Source organism: Stegodyphus dumicola, chromosome 4 (genome assembly GCF_044657685.1).
Source record: "Stegodyphus dumicola isolate Sdum_Otavi_A_Nest chromosome 4, ASM4465768v1".
NCBI lineage: Eukaryota > Metazoa > Arthropoda > Arachnida > Araneae > Eresidae > Stegodyphus > Stegodyphus dumicola.
Genome location: NC_140771.1, coordinates 200,703,746 through 200,726,208, shown reverse-complemented (window position 1 = coordinate 200,726,208; position 22,463 = coordinate 200,703,746). Strand labels below are relative to the sequence as shown.

Genomic DNA, 22,463 nt, shown 5'->3' with positions numbered 1-22,463 from the left:
CGGAAAGGAGTTATCTTTCAAGATAACGAAACTGGCCTGCATACGACTAAGCAGAAACTAATAACACTGGCTACGAAATTCTTCTTCAGCTAACATGTTCTCTATATGCTTAAATTACTAATTCTGTATGCTTAAATTTCTAATTCTCTATGCTTAAATTACTATCTCTAAAAAGCAATTTGAGTAATAAATTCAAAAGAAAAAATGAAAGAATATCTGTTTAAGATTGTTAAAATTGATTTCCCCCAATTTGATTTTGAATTAACTAAATCAACAGAGATAAACTGTAAATAGCAGCATCAAGTTTGTTGTTAAGTAAATAATTGCTTTTCAATGTTACCTCAATTTTAAGAAATTATAGCCCTAAAATTATGAACAACTTACTAATTTATGGACATTTCTGTGGCGGTTAGTTTTAATAAGAATATAAGTAATTGTAACCAGAAAATTTTGTTGGTCCCCGAGCGCACATTACAACTGAGATTGACCGTATACTTTCTATTTCTAACACTCATTTTTACTGAATTTCGCATTCTTAGATTTATTTACATTTAATCTTTGAGTTAAGCATTTTATACAATGCATGCATTTTGATAAAAATGAAACACAGTATTTATATGAGAATACAGATTACAGGCGTTAGTTTTATCATTAATTTTTATTCAAAAATACAATCCCGTCATCTTCATTTACAGAGCATTTTACAGAACAATTTTATTTGTAATCAGCAATTTGACACTTTCATTTACAGACTCCATTCGGCATCTGAATAAAGTACACTTTACTATATACATGAAATAGTTACTGATTACAAGTATATTTTTACATAAATTGGGGCAGTAACACTGACATAAAGCTCAATAATACATAACAGTATTACAATTTTCTGTTCCATATCAAGGTTTGGATCTGTTCTTATGTATATATATATACACACAGAAATACATGAAGACGTTGGCTTTACGATATGAGTGCTGGTGACCGTATAATGCAAGTACGTACCATGATGATCCAACACTATCATGAAATGATTATGTACTGCTTCCTCTACGCCTTTGCAAAAATGTGGGAATACAGAAACAAGCATTTGTTTTTAACACGTTCATCAGTCTCATAATCCTATTCAATTACAATTTTGTACCTGCTATTTAAAATATTTATGCATTTTTGTAATTCATTTCACATTAGCATTTTGTTAATTTCATGAAATTAAAATTTCGATTTCAAAGTGTAATTATGTGGCTTACATTAAAGAGTTATTAATGCAAGGGCATAAATATTAATACAAACTACTCTGAAAATATTTAGTTATCGAAACAGCAGAGCATATTATTGTATCACACTACATGCAATATGCTAGTAGTCTATATTTCATATATTATTTTTCTAACTGTGAAGAAGACAAGGTTTTGTCAACGTCTGATAGAGTATTAAAATATTTTGATTCAGTTTTTGGTCTCATGTATGAAAGGATAATTTCGTACATAAGTTTAGTTACTTCAAGAATTCCTTTTGCAAGAAATTCTGTTAAATAACCGTTCTTATGGGAAACAATATGGAAAATGTGCACGTGTTAATACATTTATTTGTTTTATCAGAGGAAGCAGGTTCTATCAGAACACAAGATTTACAAAAAAAAAAAAAAAAAAAATCGCAGCAGGTAATCTGAAACACCGACCTTGGACACTCTTACATAAATTAACTTAAAAAATTCTACTAAAACATTTCCACAGAAAACTTTCACTGAAAATAACTAGCTGTTTTAATTTCATTTGCTTGCAGCTGCTCTCAGCTAAAACTCATTTGTAGTAAATAGTATGACAAATACCTTTCAGTTTGTACTTAAATGTCTTGGTAAATTAATTGTTCGTAATTTAACTAAAACTTGACGGTAGAATAACCAGTAAATTTTATATGCTATTGTTCGCGGTTTATTCTAAACGCAGAATAATCATTACCACAATCATTATTATTACCTAATCATTATTATTATTATTATTACTACAATCATCATTAACAATCAATTGTTATTACAGCACAGCAGAATACCTATTAACTTAACTGAAAATAAAAAAGCCATCGTAGCGAAGTTATTAAAAAAAGATTTATTTCCAAATCATCCAGATCAAATAGACACACGGAAAAAATCTTCTTCATATTATTGCGAGACGAATTCAAGTTTCACTTATCAATGTCTACTAGAATTTTGACAGACAAGCCAAGAAATTATTTTTCAAACAGCAAATTGCTTAAGTCCTGAGTAGTTGCTATTAATCATTATAAGATTCTAAACACAAGATGTATTGTGTTTGTAAACACAAGATTGTTGATTGTAAACACAAGATGTATTGTAAACACAAGATGTTTTTAAATTTCATGTTCGCGTAATTAAAATGTTCATGCAGGGCTGAATAAACTTGGTGCAACGTTCCTCGTTTGCCTCACCAACTCCGTTTGGTGAGGCAAACGAGGAAGCAAAAGACGTGAAGAAAGACAAAGCAAAATACCTGATGCATCATCAAATTTGGACAAATAAATGCTTTAAAAACGCTTTTTATACACGGCAATTAACAAAGATTAGTATTTTATTTACGAAGCGAATCCAGACAATAAGTGTGCTATGATAAACTGCAAGAAAATTTAGTGTGCGTCAGGCTAAGATTTATACGGCATAAATGAGTCAGGGGCTTAAAGTTGTAAGGGGACTGATTTTAAGACCTGTGCACAAAAGAAGCACGTTTCAGATAATACTTTTTCGGATACTTAGAACAATAAAGTTTTCATGTATTTTTACTATTCCAACTCTGATTTCAATGGGGGTAATGAATACTGAGAATATCTTAAAATGCATCGATTGCCAGGAAGTGTTTGCTAAGTTCCCTCTTTGTGCGTTGTATGGTAGAGTGGATAGGATACAAATATATGTAAAGATTAAATTTGACAGGTACTGACTCTTAAGTGGCTAACACAGAATTACAAATGGACATTTTTAGGAGTAGTTTCACTTAGCTAATGGTATTTTTAGGAAGCATTCTAATTCTCTTATGTTAATGATTTAGACAAATGATATGTTGCAAAATTAAACAAATATACCAATCATATGAAAGAATAACTATGTGACTTGTGTCTGAGATCAAAATTTAATAGAATAAAATTTCCTTTTTTCTTGAAAGACACCTGTTTTAACATTTCATAATGAGTGATTAAAATTCTAGCTAGCGTAAACAGATTAGAAATGTGTTAAATAACCTGAATAGAATAAAATGAATTAGTTCAGACAATGCTACTGATGGTATTTAAATTTTCATTTCCTTTTAACTTATAACCTACACCTATTTTGTAAAAGACAAAGTATTTTTTTCCTCTGTACTTGGTGTCGTGCTCTTTATGTACACTGCTCAAAAAAAAAAAAAAAAAAAAAAAAAAAAAAAAAAAAAAAAAAGGGACAGTCCTATATCTTCCGATCTACTGGGCCGATTGACAAAATTCAAATTGCGTTCTTCATGTCTTGAAAGCGCGATTTAGGATATATATTAGATTTATATATAGCACTATTCAAACATAGGTATTTTGACACAAAATCGGACTTTTTCTGAAATAACATACCAATTTTTTTACATATTTCGATTCTACGACTCAAATTACGCCTAAATATGAAATTTTGTAAAATTTGGAGCGAAATTTACGGAGAAATTCACAAATTTATGTTGGCACTTTTTTGTCAGTTTGCGCCAAGAATACTTCACTTGGCGAACTTCTTAATATATGGCAACCTAGTTTCCTTTCCCGTGAGAGGAAAAAAAGTCACCATCGTTCCTTTTTTCCAAATAATATTCTTTATATTATATTTTTAATTATAACTTATTATTTTAAGTAATTTTTTCTTTTTCGAATTTCATTTTAATTGTTTAAGTTGCACTTTTTTTTTTTTTTTTTTTCCGAATAGCTGTTTTAAAAATTTCTATTTACCTATTCGAACTGTGTAAATAAAGGTGCAGCGTTTATTTTTTTCAAATAGTTTTCTTTATATATATTTTTCGTCATAGTTATTATTTTAAGTAATTTTTAAATTTTTATACTTTTATTTTAATTGTTTGTGTTGCATTGTCTCTTCAGATAATTGTTTTAAAATTTTCTATTTATTCCTTCGAACTAAGCATTTTAAATATATTTATTAATATCAATTTTCCAGAATTTGATTTTATTTATTTGAACTGCGTTTCTTTCGGAAGAATACTTTGTAACCCAGACTACGATGAGTTTGAAAACTGCATACTATATTAAAAGAGAAAATACAGTAAAGCACAGTTTTACACGCCTTTCAATGTTCCGTTCAGAAAAGATATATATAAATAAGAGAGATGTATAACCGACATTTTAACTTAGGATGACTTGCATACACTGCTTTAAACAGTTTTATCATTGTGCTCATTGCTTTACACAATTTTATCCTACATTTGGTTTCTTAAAATGTTATTCATATTTTAGTCAAATATTTTATTTTTGAAATCGCAAGAATCAAATATCATAACATTGAAAAGTTTTAAATTAAAAAAAATACAAATACTAAATTTTACGAAAAAATTTATTTTTCTTCTCTTTTTCTTTAAGCATTCTGAAAGTATATTAAAAAGTATCCAACTTTTCGAAACATTTTGGTATTTCTGACAACCATTTTAAATAAAGTTATCGCCTTCCATTTCATAAATGCCCACAAACGGCCGAGCGGTAAAGACGCTGATCACTGGTAGTTCGGTCCGAGGTTCGAATCCCGCGAACGGGCTGGTTGCATGGGTGTTTTCGTGGTTTTCCAGATGTGTAACGTGTATACGAGCCAGTTTTCCTTAGAAAGTCCTCCACGAAGGCATCCCTCCCTTTAGGCAGATAGCCCTCGTGTGCTTTGCCATAATTAAATAATCCAATCCAATCCAATCCAATCCTTAATTAAATATAATTGATTTGTAACTTCTACTAGAACTGACGTTAAGAATTGAAGTGCAAATAAATAATATCGTGCGCAATCTTGATTAATATAAAATTAAAAATATTTGCACAGAAAAATATTTGCATTCAGACAGAAAGTTTTTTGAAATATTTGCAATTACTTTATAAGTAGGATTTATTAATAACCGTAATAATTACTTATTATATTACTGATGATTAGGAATCAGTTCTTGACAATTATATTCTAAATTAGAATTTTAAGAATTATTAGAATTTTAAATTAGAATAATGAAAATACGCTACGCACAAAAATACATTTTAGGATAAAAAATGAGTTGATTTTTTATGTTTTAAAACTTCTTAAATTCATTTAATAAACATCGTATCCTCGTTGTTAATTGAATTCAGAATGTTGGGTGTCGTTTATATAATTATTCTTACTTGTCCACGGAATCTGCTGACTTATCCAGCGATTAAGTAGCTGCAGATCATTTCTACATAACCATTGAACTTCCATTAATTCAGTCTCTAGAGGGTTGTATATTTATATCATAATTCGACTTTTATAAAAATGATTATTCTAAATCTTATGTTTCTATAAAAGTATACTGTGCTTTAAAAATATGGATGATAGTATCAGCCGCTCTTTCAACCACTTCAAAAGCATCAGTTTGTTTAGAAATAAATTGTGCAGTTAATGTCATAAAATTCAAATAAACATCAAACGAAAATTCTCAGTTTTAGACAATTCGATTTAAACAAAGTAAAGTAGCATACGATAAAACGCCGAAGGTAAAAATTTACTCTTACAAAAATTTACTCTTATTAAAAAAAAAAAAAAAAAAAAAAAAAAAAAAAATAGATAGAGAGAAATTAAAAAAAAATATTAAACAATTTATTTAAAAAAATAGCTTTTCATATAGTAATAAATATTTATTACGCATCATTGAGGGAAAAAATGTCATATAATAAATTCTCCGTAAAATTTTACTTGAAATTTAAGGTTAAAAATAGCTGTGACAATACAGTGTAACAAAAATCCAAAAATCCATCGACCACATTTGGCGTTATTATCGCTCAAAAAAAAAGATGCCAAATTTCAAAACGCGAAAATATGTAAATTTGTGTATATCTTAGAAAATTTTGAATAAAAAAGTCTAATTTTTTGCAGATATGCTTAAAAATATACCTACTTTAAGATGATGGTAAAAATTTTATAGGTTATAATTCAAAATGTTTTTCGAAAAATTTATAAAAATTATTTAAAAATAGAAATTTAAAAAATAAAACACAAAAAATGGGTAAATTTTATTTGGAATGAACCTAAATTTCGAAATGTGAGAGAAAAAATCAAAAAAGTTTAATAAAAAAAGAAATATAAATAAATATATACCAAATTCAATTAACATTGAGGAGCTAAAATTTTGAGAGCTAATATTTCAAAAACTACGCGTACGATTTTTACAAAACTTGGTATTCTGGCATAATTTGAGTCGTAGAATCGAAATATGTAAAAACATTGGTATGTTATTTCAGAAAAAGTCCGATTTTGTGTCAAAATACCTATGTTAGAATAGTGCTATATAAAAATCTAATATATATCCTAAGTCGCGCTTTCGAGGCATGAAGAACGCAATTTGAATTTCGTGAATCGCCCCAGTAGAACGGGAAATATAGCACTGTCCCATATTTTTTTTTTTTTTTTTTTTTTCTTGCAGTGTACTTGCTTTCGTGATTTCGTGTTTACGATAATATTTTTCAATATTTCGAAACTCATATGCTAATTTGGTGAATTTTTTTAATCAAAAATGCATTACAAATTTCATCGTAAATAAAAATTCCCGAGATAATTTAGTTTTTATAGAATTCATTTTTAATCTTTCAAATAAATTTAAAAAGTAGCTCATTTTATATTTTATAACACACTGAAGAAGAAAAAATTGCACTCTTAGTAAAATATAGTGGTCACAGTTTAAAACGAGATGTCGTTCTGTAGAATAAATTTAAGAAAAAAGCACTTCAAACAAACCTAATTTGATATTATGATCTTCGTTAATAAGCAACGCTGTTAAATAATTATTACTTTGGGAAAGCTAGGGAAGTATTTTTAATTCCTAAAATTTTACGGAAGCCAAACTTGATATTCTTGCAAAAAGAATTATAGAAGAAAACATGCATTTAGTATTTCAGTTTACCTAATAATATGCAAGCATATATTTTTGTCTGGAAAGCTCGGAAACCTAGTACCTGCAGATCCTTTGAATGTATTACGGCAATATTCATTATGCTATTTATAAATATAAATTGAAGAACATGAGGTTTCCAGTTCCTGGCTACATTTGATTGGAGAAATATTATAATTTTTAAAAAAATGTTTTCCATTATCCGAACCTATCTTTTTTTTTTTTTTTTTTTTTCTTTTTTGCAGGAGAGGGGTTAGATGAGCATTAGTTTCCAGATATTCATATATATATATACATCCAAATGTAATAAATTCAGTTATACTTTCAACGTATTTGTGTTTAATTGGTTTTCGAAGAAGGAAAAATATAGGCTTTATGTTAATTAAATGGTTAACATAATGCGGAAACAGGTCCTGCAAAGAGTCCTTTTTAACTATTTAAATTATTAAGCACTTTGTGGCATTTGAATTAATTTTTGCTCTAGAGATTTCTTTCAAATAATTCTATTGGCTAGCAGTATTTTACTGCTTTGTCTCAATGATAGAGGCATGGCACCAGTTCAAATTAAACATTTATATAGAATTTGTGCATAATTCCTATTTATCAGATGTTTCATTATTTTTAAGAAAAATTTTCACTGTTACAAAATCTGATACAAAACTGAAAACATTACACAACTTTCATTTAATATGATTTCCTAATGATCTCAAATGCACTAATATTTATATCTTTATTATAGTGTATAAAATTAGAAACAACAAATTTTTTAAAAAACCATCCACAGTTTGATCTCCATAGGCAATACCTCCAATGAAAGATTTAGAGCAATGTGGTCAATAAAATCCGTAGTCCTTTTTTACGTAGTCCATATTAAGATCTAATCCAAGTCGTTCACCTCTTTACTCAGATCATGCTTGCATGTCCGATCACTGTCTATATTCATTGAGCATATCTGGAGACAGCCTCTAACTCTTGAGCTTCATACGAGAAAACGTAACCCCAAGAAAAGTGGAATAAGAATATGTGAAGGAAACGCTGATACGGCACCACTGCGTTTGGTATCTATGGGAAAAGGACTGATTCATTAGGCATTCTGAATTAATGAAATGTAGCAAAATTTGCAACTCAAACATTTTATTAGACAGAAGAGGTAAATGAGCTTTCTGTTTATTCATAAATATTTATCTTGGAACACAAATATTTATTTCTCGATTCACAATGTAGACCAGAACACTAGTTTTTTATCTCAATCTTGAAAACACATCAAAATAATTGGAATTTATTTTAAACAACAGCAGAAAAAATAAACTTCAATGATCTAACATATTGTGAATACTGTACTATATATTTCAATATGTCTGGTTTATTCTGTACAACCTAATTTCTTCGAGTAATATCAGATAAAAGAAATCATATGATTAAAGTTTCAGCAAAGTGAGATATATATAAGGCAATATTCAATAAATAGAATGACGAAAACTTTCAACTAAATTTGATAATAGCACTTCCAGTCAAAGTCACCTGCGCAAAATTTGAATATAACGGAACTGAAAATAGCACCTAAAACGTATTTAAAAGCCAATGCTATAACTTTCATTCCTCAATATAATGCATGTGTTTTTAAGCAATTATATAATATTAATAGGATTTTTTTTTGTTAAAACCGTAGTAGAAGAGTTAATTGTTAATCAAAAGGAAATTGTTATTCCTAAAATATTACTGAGGAAACAGGCAATAAAAATACCCGAATCACAGAACAGCAGTTATCAAGAAATAACAACTAGCGAGAGAAACAAGGTAGTTTTAGAGTCTTGCATTTTGCCTGAATATTCTTCATTATTTCGAAATCATATTTTTTCTAAAATTACTGATTAATATTAGTAAAAGGTTACTAATATACTATTGACATTAGCAAATTTAGTTAGCTTAGTAAAAATATTTGCTAGAAATTTTATTTATCTTAGCATAAGCATTTTGTTTATCTTATTTTTATTTGCATTTAATCTACGTGTTTGATACTATTGGTGGTAGTGAAATCATAGGTTGCATCTTAGAATGGACAGAATCTTAAAGTCGAAGACCGTTGTACATGAAGTTAAGTTATGTATTTTAAATTTCTCCTGATTACGTCTTAAACTAAGAAACTTAATTTAAAGATTTAACTTAAAATGTTCTTAGGTGTTAAACAAACAATGTTTACGTAGCGACATTAAAAATTTTTTCCATCATCTGTTTTTATTTTTTATTTAAATATATTTTAAGTTTTAAGAATAGTTTAGGATTTTTCATAACAAACAAACAAGTATATTACCTTGTGTGCTGGGTAGTTCTTGTACAGGTGATTGATTTGGAAAGCTTCTGTCCCTGCCTAAAGAATCATCCAGCATTTCAAACCTTTCATCTAGAAAAGACGGAACAATATAAAATGAATTCCTATAGTTTGAATTTTAAACATTTCAAAAGTAATAAACTGATTTACAACTACAATGAAGCGCAACTATTCTTACTTTACTTTATTTGTTTAAAATCTATTTAATTATGAACATGAAAGAAAAAATAAACGCAATTATACGTTCGAATAATACTATACACTTTATATGTTTCTAAATTGTGAAATTATCTTAGAAAAATTTTTAAATCAATTTAAGATTAAAAAAATTCATGATATTTAAATCAGATTTGCTGCATTAGACGTAGCCTTTCATATTCCCTTATGAGTAACTAGTCATAATTAAAACGTTTCTTTTAATTCAAGTAAAGTTTTCTTTTTAATTCAATCATTTTAGAATAAAAAAGAAATACATTTTTGAAATAATACCAGAAACGAAAATCATATTGAAAAAAGAAGAAAAAAAAAGATATCAGCAAATGATAAAATCAAATGCATCTTCCATCTTTAAATGAAGTAAAAGATATTTTTTTATTGTTTAGGAGCTATTATTAAGAATTAATGATCCTTTTAAATTTTATCCTTCTATGTGTTTGGAATAATTTTCTAAAAGAAATAATGTTTGATGAATCTATGCTAGTATTTGATTTTTATAAGTCTACAAATTAAATTTCATGTAGTCTTAAACAAATAAGCCCAAGTTTAAGAATTATATACTATGATAACAGTAGGTATAATAATATAATTTTTTGAGCAAAATAAACTTTATCTTGTTTTTTATAGTTCATTAACGAAATGTTTTCATATCTGAACATGTAAAATAAAATGACAATAAAGTTCTAACAATCCTTAGAATGTTTGGAACTTAAAAATGATGAATTATCGCATATCTTTAATATAAAATTGCTCCTAATGCTTTTAAACTTTCCGGCTAAAAAAACGTCAAAGTTAGAAACAAATCGAAGCTCTTGTTTTCTAAAATTATTATTATTATTTCCTTATAATTTTCTTATTCTTTTTAAATTGCATTTAATGAATTAACAATATTTAATTTAGAATAAATGTAACTGTGAACACAAAAAGATCTTGAAACATTATCGCGTGTAAAAGAAGTTAAGAATATTGTTTCTTGTCTTTTACTATTAGAAAAAATGTTGATCAAAAATTAATTTCATTTCCTTCCTTCTTTCCGAAAGAGAGTATACTCTCTTTCGGTTAAACAGTTCAGCGATTACTATTCAAGTGTTCAGAGTGTGACTGGTTATGCTACCATTTAAAGTACAACAACAGAAAAGTTTTATAGTAAGTATGGCAGCGTGAACAAAAATTTGGTAGCGTTTCAGAATCCTGCTTGTTCAAGAACAAAGAACTAGATGAGTTCCAAAGTGAAGTTCAAAACAGCACATATCTACATGCGTGTGCTTGATTAGTAAATTGTGGACGTTATTCCTATACTTACGCACTGGCACTGAGAAGTACAGCATGAGAGTTTCATTTTATATATACGAATGTATGCACACATGCACATTAAAGAATTTAATAATATTTTAAGTCATGCTTTATATAATCTTCAAACAACCTTCGGCATTATTTAACAAAATGACGGAAATAATTCTTATTAGCCTTTATAACTGTTTTTGTGTTCGTATTTAGCTGCCTGCGTTAAGTTTAATTTTTTTAATATTATATAAATATATAAAATTTGTGAATATATTATATTATATATAAAAATCCTGTTAGATAAAATTACAATTCAAAATTTATTAAAAATATATTATTACAGAAAAGAGAAACAAATGAAGAAAAATAAATTTATGACCTATTATGTGTTTAAATTAATTCTGGATAATATAACGTTTTAAATGTAAGCTCTCTTTTTTTCTTAAGAAAATGCTTCAATATAGAGGGTCATCCTGTATCTTAGACCTTGTGTTTGGCATTCGATCCAATAAGATACTTATATTATAAATAATATTTTATATTATAAATAATATTTTCGATCTTTTAATTAGGTACTAAAGCTGATGTAGGAAGAAAATACATAAAAAATGGAGGAAAGAAATTAAGATATAAGAAAAGAAGATTTAAGCGAAGATTAAATGAAAGGAAGATTTAAGGAAGGAGAAGAACGAAGAAAAGAAGAAGAACGAAAGAGAAGAACTTATTGAAGAAGAACGAGGGAATAAGTTTCAAAGGTATCTTACTAAGGACAAATTTCGACATTTTATAAAGAATTGCTTAAAAACATACACTTCAGGAAGGACTATAAAGTACTAGTTTAAGATTTTTTTTAATCATAGTTTTCCAAATTTTTTAAGAAAGGCATTAACAACAATTACATACCTAATATAATAGCTAATCCCTGGTACTATATTCAAGAATAATTAAGACTTCTTTAAAATTAAGAAGTATGTCATGATAGATATGTTTATAGACTTTAAGAAAAGTATTTATTTCACACTTACTATTTTTATTGCCTTTATAATTTTTGATCAAAATTTGTATTATTGAAAGTATTAGGATTTACACATTTACTATGTATTTACTATCTATTATTGTTTCATTTATCATGTATTCATCCATTATGATTATTAGTACCTCTTTTACATGTTGAAAATTCTATATTCAAGTTTATATTAAACATAGATAGAAATTTGATATTAATGTATAATTTGAAACTGATGAAAAAATTTGGATCCTGTAAAGAATATGTTAAAAATAGCCGTCTTATGGCAATGTAAAAAGTCCCATGTGTTAAAAGTATGCTTTCTATAGAATTTATTTGTAAATCAGCCACACTATATGACAATGTAAAAACGTTTGAATTATTAAATAAATACTAGATAAGGGCAAACGTGGCCAGAACCGATTAACCGTAATGGTAGAGGGATGATGCCCACGTCCTCCGTTACTGCTACTACTAAAGCTGATGACTTTTAATGCAATTAACCAATTACATAATAAAAACTTAATTACATCAAAAGTTTTAACATTATATTGCAATCATAAGGGGGGTTCATTATGAGTGTTTTTTTTTTTTTAAATCTGCTAGAAATTACATCTAATACAATGGAATTGAATTGGAAATAAAGCCTCTTTCTCTATTTTTGTCCGCTCTCTTCCAATTCCTTTTCTAACGTCCATTTGAAATTCTTTCTCTAAAAATACTCTTTTCTTCACTCCAAATAACTGCAGACAATAACCGCAGTTGGTCTGGAATTTTGGACTTCGCAGTGAGAATAATAAGCCCAGCGTTCCTAGGAAGGACTTACTGGAAGGGTGAAAGCACGTTGCAACGACGTAGGTAATAGCTAGCAATTTCCCCTGCATTTTACTGGACTTCACTCCCAGATAAAACGGCAAGATGCTCTTAAATTACAGCAGCCTTTTATTGCAAAAGTATTCTTGGATTGAAAATGACGTTATAATGCCTTAGTCATTCTGTTCAAGAATATGGCATCTTAAGATGACTAGACCGAGGATGTAAATGAAGAAAGGTTTTCCAAGAATCTCGGCATTCAAGTACAAAGTGAATATATTTTCATTTACTAAAAGCCTGAAAGGGCAAACTCTGAAATCTAGCAGACTTTCAAGAGGAGCATAGGAGCCATTTATTTGGACAATATGTATTCTTGACTATTTATATCATGTTCTCCAAATTTTATTTATAATCTTATCACGAAGCAAAACAACATTATTTTTTTATCAGAATATAATGTAATAGCTCTTTTCTTGCTAAAAAAGAGTAAAACAGAATCGTACTTATGTCATTTGACTATCACTTTGATTATTATGAAAAAGATTAATTTTAGAGAAGGAAAATTTAAATTTGCTGTATTAAAATCACGTGATATAAAAAGCGAAAATCAGACATTTGTAAATAATTATTACCTTTTGTATATTTTTAGAAGTTTTTCTTTTGAGCTCAATAAGTTAAAGTTGTTCTCGAAGAACGAAGATTTAGCTACCTTGAAATGTAAATGTGTTCTTTAAGAACTAATAATAACTTTTTCCTAAATCAGTGGTATTATTACACAGCTGCTTGTAATCTCTCTCTCTCTCTCTCTATATATATATATATATGAGGGTGTATGTATCAATCTCTCTCTGTGTATCTGTGTAATGGGATGATTTGGGAACAGATGTAATGTTTTCGCGATGATTCTTTGCGACGTAATAACTTGGAGAGGCTTTACTACATAGTACACTGCTTGCCATTAAAATTGCAACAGTATGAAGGAAACCAAATACATAAATGATATTTATTGCACATAAACAGTATGGCATGAAGACAGAATGATTAAATTTGTAAGCATTCTGGAGGTTTACAGGGGTGCGAAATTTGTAGAAACAGCTGCCACACCTGGCAAAACGGTTTTTACCCCATTAGGCATGGAGTCAAAGTGGGCTTGGATGGCAGAAATCGGTAACTCATTCTATGCTGCTTCAAGTCTATACCACAATTCGTTAACCGTATTAGCTGTAGAGGGGTGGCGGGCCAGTCTTTCAGCAACTCATGACCTAATGTTTTAAATGAGTGACAGATCTGGAGACCGTGCAGGCCGGGGCAACAATCGAATACCCTGTGTAGCGAGGAAGGTCAGAACACGACCTGCAGCATATGGTCTTGCATTATATTGTTGGAACATGCCGTTTGTGGGCCTCGAAGATAGGGCACAAATACTGCACATATGATGTCAGAAATGTACCCATCTGCGTTCAAATTACCGTCGAACTGAACTAGAGATGTGCATGTCGTATACCCAATCGCTGCGCAAACCATCACAGCATGTGCATGGCCCCTATGCTGGTACTGAATGCAAGTAGGCGACGTGCGGTTTCCTCGAACACTCAAGACACGTATACAACCATTCAGAATTCTGCATGTAGAACTGGAACTCGTTTAAAAAGTCGACATTGTGCCACTGTATCCAGCTTTGTCGTTTGGCTAACCAAAATCGCCGTCTCTCTCTATGTTGCATTGTTAAGCAAAGCCGAAGTAATGTTCACCCTACTGATAGTCCACGCTGCTGCAAACATCGACGCACCTTAAGAGATGATACTGGAAGTGCTGAAAACATGTCCATTTCCTGACTAATGTCCGTGATGTGGTCGTGCGGTTTTGCAGGGCTGACCTCACATCAGTCCGTCCTCTCTGGCTTTAGTAATGGGAGGGCGTTGAGCTCCTGCATGTCATTCCGTATGACCCTCAGCAATCCATTTATTACAAATGCGCATGATAGTGGTTTGATGTCCACCAGTGCGACCGGCGATATCACGGAACGATAAAGTGTAATTTAGATAGGCAAGCAAAGAGCCTGCCTCTATCCAATTTCGAAACTTTTCCTCTTCTTATTCGAAGCATAACACGATATTCTGAGCAAACTTCAACCTTACAAAGCGCTTTCCAAATGAGAAATCCACTGCACAATTTTTCTTTTATGCAGTGCTTCGGATGTCGTTTCTCCCTCTTGTGTCGTCTAAATGCGCTTAAATACTAATCATTTGCATATCCCAACTTCTTCCTATCATGCGATTTTGTCGTTCGTCAGATCATTCCTGCCTGGTGTTGCAATTTTAATGGCCAGCAGAAGGATGACACTTGAAAACAGTAGTAGCCGTACTTTTTACAAATAGTTTTATCTCTTGATAACTAATTTTTATGACGCGTGTTCTTCTTTACACATCATCATTATGGGTGCGAGGTGCACCCAAAAATTCTGTGCAGCCTACATATTTTTAAACAAATCACAAAGTAGAGCAGCAAAATATACGTGACTAGCAACAAGGCGAAGCAGAAGAAAAATGGCTAAACAATAGGTGCAGAAATCTTTATACACAATAGGTTCTTTAATTTGATAGTATAAAAGCTATCTACATTGAAGAATTATTTAAACAGGCATGAAATGGATTAGTTTATAAGGACGCAATCCAGGAAAATTTACTATAAATAACTTAAAACCGAAAAGCCCAAATTAAAATGAAGAATTACGGATATATTGCTAATTTAAATTATGGTTTTGAGTTACCGACTTTTATCTTATGCACACATACATTTCTAGATATAATATAATTAAAATAAAATAAATATATAATCATACATTCATTAGCTTATTGCAAAATACAAAAAACTGAAATTTTGATTATAAATAAAAATATTTATTTATAGTTATAGAGTTACGTTATGTAATTAATAATAATTATATTATATGATTATTATAGATTAATATTTAAAAATTAACATAGGCTTGCTGAAAGTTGGTGACTGCGATATACATGACTTGAACCTGAGTGTGTAGGACATTTCCTGAAATGTTAATAATTAAACTGCATTTCTTTATTGTACTTAGAACAGAAATTGGTCCATTACTGTTCACAGGTTACTTTTATTGAAAGCTAGTTTTAGAAAAATTTAAACATCATTCTTTTATCGTGTTACTCACAGTGCCTATATAGTTATGGAGATATAGGCACTGTGAGTTTGAGCAAATATTCGTAGTTGTATTTTAACTACCATTATCATTGAATAATTTGAGAGCCTTCCTCTTACCTCTAGCCCAGAAGGAGAGGATTTGGGCAGACAAATTTTCTGTGCCTCGAGTTCGACAAAGTCATTATAATCTCAAATATGGTCTAAGATGGTTTAATGATTTATTCACTGTAATCTCAAGATGTTCGTATCTTTTTCAATATATGGAAAAGTTATTGCTTGAAACTACCGATATGGATTTTACTGAAATTAAGAATTTAATTCCATTGCAATAAAATTTAGTAAGAGTCTGTTTCAAGACATGTTAAGCTCATATTCTTTTATTTATTATTTTAGTTTGCAGATGCGAAAAAAAATATTTGAAAGAATCTAGTGACTGCCATTTTGTTTAAAAATGTTTGTATGCCATAAGTATTGTTTACTTTTTTTGTAATTCGTAAAAAAGTACGCTTTCTCTCAATTCATTTCATTTTGCGTTATCAACTCTAGCATTCAGTTTCAATTTATGCAATATCGTAACTGAATTACCTGTCATTCGTTCATTGTTCAGTAAGGAGATTGTACTACTTCGCTGTCGTTGATATATCATTGTACTTTATGATTATTCATACATCATTGCGGAACTTAACGTTCATAAGAGTTACCTGTTTATTTTAACAGTTGCTAAACTCGACTTATTTATTTATTTTCGTATGTGAGTTTTGAAAAAGAGGAAAAGACATTTATACATACAGTAAATTTAATTACAATGTTCTTTCTTTACCATCAATACCTATATTCTCTAAATGCATTAAAATTAGTTTTCTCATTTCATATCACAGTCTCGCCTTTTATATATATACTTCGTTGCAATTCGTACCTCACTAATCAATTCTTTCTTATTTTCTTGTCACTCCTACCTCACCGTCATTTAATTAATACAAAACAGTTCCATTAAACAAGTATAAAATAATTCAAATTCAATTAATCTCAAATATTACTTAAATTAATAACAAATAATGTTAACATCCAAATAGTTACAGAAAATGATTTAATTTCTTCCGCTCATTCTACAGCCAACGCATAAAAACAAAGTAAATATAAGGAAGTACCCAGGTGAATCATGTTCCTGGTAAAATTATTACACAATTTTATCATTAACACGATTAAAGGAAAACGAATGCTTTATAAATTTTAACTAATTGAATCACGCTCTAAGTGATCCAACCGGATGAACTTATATGGAAACTACGGCTCCTTACTTAAATTCTGCTCCAGTCAAAGACTCGTAGGAACAGGAAATGTATATTAAAGAATGACATCACAGTGAACTTTCCCATTTACTTTCATGATGCAATAGTAGATCTTTTAAGCAGAAATGATTCCTGAAGAGGAAAGGGCTAATATTTTGGTTATCAGAGAAAAACGAGGAAGTATTTGGTCAGAGTTAAATTTCCAAATTAAATTTATATTTATTTATCATTACCATACATTTTAATTTATAACTGCTTCTCACTCTTAGGTTGAATATTAAGGTCATTTTCGAAACTTTTTTTGAAAAATGCGGGATTCTTATTGAGATATCTTCATACTGTATAAAATAATTATTATTATATTATTTATTTATTATTTTGATACTATATCACTTAGTTTTGTGCAAAATAGATGTAATACTAGATATCACGTCAACGCTATAATAAACTGCACTATCATATATGATTATCTCTTTATAAATTATGATAAATCGAATCTGTGCTGCTTTGAATGCTGTCATGAACATTTAGTAAATCCATGTTTTATAAGAGGGAAGTTTCAGATTTTGATGACATACTTAAAATCAAAGGTCACCCTTAAATTCGAGTAGATTTTGCTGACGATTATCAGTTTTGTTGAGGGTCATAATGCCTTTTGCTTCAGAGTAAAAATTGTTTGCAGCGGTGGGGGGATTCAACAATTACATTTATAATAAAATCAGCAGGTGGAGCGATGAAAGAACGAACATAACGTCAACTTTCAATGGAAAAATTAATGAAATGTGGAAAAGGTAATATTTTATTATTTTGAAAGCGGGTCGAAAATTGTATTGGAATAAATGCCATAAACGTCATATTAATAATTAATGTAAATAGTAAATTTATTAATATGAGAAGCTTAAAGGAAATTCATTTCTGAAAATATGGTAACTTTGTGGATAATTTTGTAGAACATAAGACTAAGTCATTCATAATATATCTTCTTCAGCTCTTTGCGAAAACTCTCTGTTGCAGGATAAAAGGGAACTACATCGAATCACTCTAAAAGTCGACAGCTTTCTTAAAAATCTACGCAGTCTAAGGACGCATGTTTTACTCGACTTTAAATTCTACACTGGAGTATATCTTTTTAAGTTGATATATCCTCTTCAAAATAACAACACTTAGCTATTTGAATGAAAATTTTGGTATTTAATTTTAAGTGAAGAAATGCATAGGATTCCGTCGTATTATTAATGATAAAATGTTATTATTAGCGTTATTAAATGAGTTGCTAAATATAACCGAATCTCTTAACGTTGGGAAAGATAAATATATTATGAAAAAGTTCAAATATTGGCAATGATAATTAGCTAAATGTATGTAAAAGACTCAAAAACACGCTCAGAAGCTCTAATTTCAAGACACATTTCATTTTTTCATGTATTTCAAATTTTTGAATATATGTTCATAAATTCCAACTGTGTTTCGAGATTTCTAAATTACGTCCATTTCGCTTTTCATTAGTTTTACATTAATTAAATAAATATTGGCATTGCATAGACAACAGACATACTCCTCTTCACTGTAATACGTTTTACTATTTGCTGATATTTAGCACTTATAGAAATCTAACACTTGTAATAATTTCGAAATCGAACTAGATGATAATGTCATTTTGCAATCATATTTGTATTCGTTTTTTAGATGCCCAGACGGTATAGTAGTTAAAGATCGCTTATTGCGATATCGAAGGGTCCGGATTCGAATCCCGGAGAAGGTATGGCTATAATTGTCCGCCTCTTCGTAGGAAGTAAATGCTCACCACCTATTAGGTGTTTCCAGAATTAAAGTTGCTACCACATCCGACTTTAGGAATGGCCACGGCAAAGTCGGCTAGGTGCCCGCCATTGGGAGAACATGTACTATTACTTTCGTTCTCGAAGTCTTAATGATAATATAGTGTGGTGTAGACATAAATCCGGACTGTATAAACAGCAAAGTTAAAAATATGTTTATTTTAAAAGAGTTCGTAATAATTCTCATGATTTTTTCTTTTTCATCTTACTGTCATATTAAAATTATAACAAATAATTAAAAGTAACATTATCTATACATATATAAAACATTATATATATAATATCTCTCTCTCTAAATCTATTATATATATATATATATATTAAAAGATGTAAAATATCTTCCACGCTCTTAATTGACAAATTTAAACTTTTTAATTTTACCAAATTCCGTCTGACCCTGCCAACAGATCAAACACGGGCAAAAAATGCCTGTCACTCTACAGGAATTAAAGATTATAGGTTGTCACTCCACGCTCTTTAATTCTCGTCTTTCAGCGTATTTTCACTTAAAAACGTGTCATTACCGTAATGGTTAACGGACTGTTTAAAGTATCATAAGTTTATAGCTACTTCACTAGCTCGAGCGCTATCAAAATCAAATTTTGTGGATGCTATGAATTTAAAACATATACTAATTTTTTCCAAGTGTATTACTGATATCAGAGTTGTAAAAATCGCATAATTGTTTATAAATTTTTTCCCCTACGAAGTTTTGTTAAAGTTTTTGATTTCATTGCCACTGAAAGTAATCTGCTTACACAGAAGCCAGTTCACTGATCAAATAACTGTTCTATGTATGGATCTGCACAATACTGTTGCGAAATGCCCAGCGACTAAGCGGCGAGATAGCTTCCCAGCAGAAAGTGTCAGGAAAAGGCAGGATTGCCGGATTTGGCGATTTATTGGCGACAAAATTGGTGATATGCCATAGACGCAGCAAGAACCCATTCTTAGCGGTTTTATAGGGAATATTCTAGAAGATAGGTTAAAGCTATACATACGCTGCCTGTACAGGGAGAAAGTAGTGTCTTGAGTTCAGAGGTTAGCTTCAGAGCAACGACCGAGTCGGGTACTTTATTCTTTGGCCGTGAACCTGGCTTCACCGTTATAGCCTGATAACCTGAAGGTTGTGTTGCTGATTGTTTCAGCGTGTATGTCGTCGTTTTTCGACGAGTGTAAACGTGTCTTTGGAATTATCCTGTGTAATAATGATTACTGACGAATAAATTGCGTTTTGATGCTTCATCAAGCGTTATCATCAATTACTCCAATTATTTTGATAAAACGGTAAAAACACTAAACACAAAATTTATGAACTCACTTTTGTGTACAAATAAAGTAAACTTAAATAAGGTTGATAGCATATGGTGCTTTGAAATAAATAAGGTAAAATTAAACAAGAGCTGATCATTTTTAAACATTTTATGAGCATTTTCAGGCAGTGGTTTTTGAAACTATTAAAGCATTTCAAAACGATCATTTATTTGATTATATGATCATTAATTATTAACATAAAAAGATGATTATTTATTTTAATAATTCATAAAATTTGGAGCATAAACATTTCTAAGTGTAATGAAAAAAATAATCTGGAAGCACTCAGATTTTATATTATGCGCAAGAGGACTTTTTTTTAACATTCTGTGTATTACCTGTATTTATTGAATAACATGTTCTTCGCCCATAAACCACATAAAATTCAGTTCAACAGCAATATCACAAAATATTTTAAAACAGCATATCTTGAGAATTTCCGTGCTGGAGATAAAAATGCTATGCAAATCCATAATAGCAATTCCAGTTTGGGTACCAGTATTATTTCTAAATATTGCTGAATAAGTAATCCTTAAAAACATGAAAGACGTATAAAAAATAACGAATGTGCATTCTTTCAAGACCGTAGTTTTGAAAAACCAAAATCGAAAATAAATATCTTCAGAATATTTCCCTAATACTCCGAAAAGTCTCCGAAAAATACAATACGAATAGCATTAGGATGTTAAATAATGGAAAAGTCAAGTCATTTGAAAACGGACACCTTCCGGACATCTGCGTACATCACAGGACAAAGAAACGTAAACAAGGTATCTTACAGATGTTATATTACAAAATCCTTAAGACATGTGAATATGAAGATACTCAAGTTAGAAAAATCTAAGCATGTCACAGGAAACTGCAACATAAGCAATATATCCACAGATAATTCTTTATTACAGTGGTATACATGCGTACTAGGAAAAACTGACAGTGATTTAGTGAGCACGAGAACAACTTTTCATAAATAGATCATTCAAAATTTTTAGCAATATTTTATTAGTTTAGATTCTAAATTTCTAGATATATAAGATGGAATAGTCATATGTATTGATTATCGGCAATAAAAGCTTAATTTTATGTATTATTTTATTATTTTTTAATATTCATTCAATATGCTATGAAATCGTTTCTTCTTTCTCTTCATTTATGTGCATTAAATATACGAACTCTCCAGCACCAAGTTAAGAGAAATGGTATATAAATGACGTTTATATTACGTTTGGCTGAACCAGTCAGAGCTTATTAATATTTAACGCACATTTAAATGCAGACATATCCCTGCTCGTGCATTATCTATGTATATCACGGAATTTGTGAATCTTACAGTTCTTTTAAAGCGAAAGCCAGCTTCAAACTAGTGCACGGCGCTTTTCGAGCTTGTGTTCAAATATTTACATTTTCCAGTCAGATCTTAAATCAGACAGACAAGATTTACATACATTTTCAAAACTTCTGTTATAGTAACTGCAGTTTCCACTGAATAAATACTTGTTAAAACAAGGATCCGAAAACTTATTTGATTCGATGGTCTTGATTGTGTTATGTAGTATCAGCAGGGATATTTTATGGAAAGCCTCCATACATTGATAATATATCTGGGGAATAGTCATGGCTACTCACCACGAGAAATAAATTGAGAAAAAGGAATCTAAACCGGAAACAGAGCAAAGCTGTGTACTTGATAGAATTCGGTGCATTTTGACAACGTTAACATAATCTGAAAAGCAATGCAAGTAAATTGAGAAAAAGGAATCTAAACCGGAAACAGAGCAAAGCTGTGTACTTGATAGAATTCGGTGCATTTTGACAACGTTAACATAATCTGAAAAGCAATGCAAGTAAATTGAGAAAAAGGAATCTAAACCGGAAACAGAGCAAAGCTGTGTACTTGATAGAATTCGGTGCATTTTGACAACGTTAACATAATCTGAAAAGCAATGCAAGTAAATTGAGAAAAAGGAATCTAAACCGGAAACAGAGCAAAGCTGTGTACTTGATAGAATTCGGTGCATTTTGACAACGTTAACATAATCTGAAAAGCAATGCAAGTAAATTGAGAAAAAGGAATCT

General features: G+C 29.9%; 1 protein-coding gene across 2 annotated transcripts in view; it reads right to left on the bottom strand.

Moving 5' to 3' along the window:
* Nucleotides 1-639: 639 nt before the first annotated feature.
* The window catches only part of LOC118182606 (lachesin-like), a 171,956-nt gene continuing 150,132 nt past the window's right edge, over nt 640-22,463 (bottom strand). For both annotated transcript variants that reach the window (XM_085815902.1, XM_085815904.1), the window contains exons 8-9: nt 9,439-9,528; nt 640-8,189 (exon numbers count right to left, since the gene is read on the bottom strand). In XM_085815902.1, the coding sequence (XP_085672028.1) occupies nt 8,107-8,189; nt 9,439-9,528 (173 nt within the window). In that variant the 3' untranslated portion in view covers nt 640-8,106. The remainder of the gene's footprint in view (nt 8,190-9,438; nt 9,529-22,463) is intronic.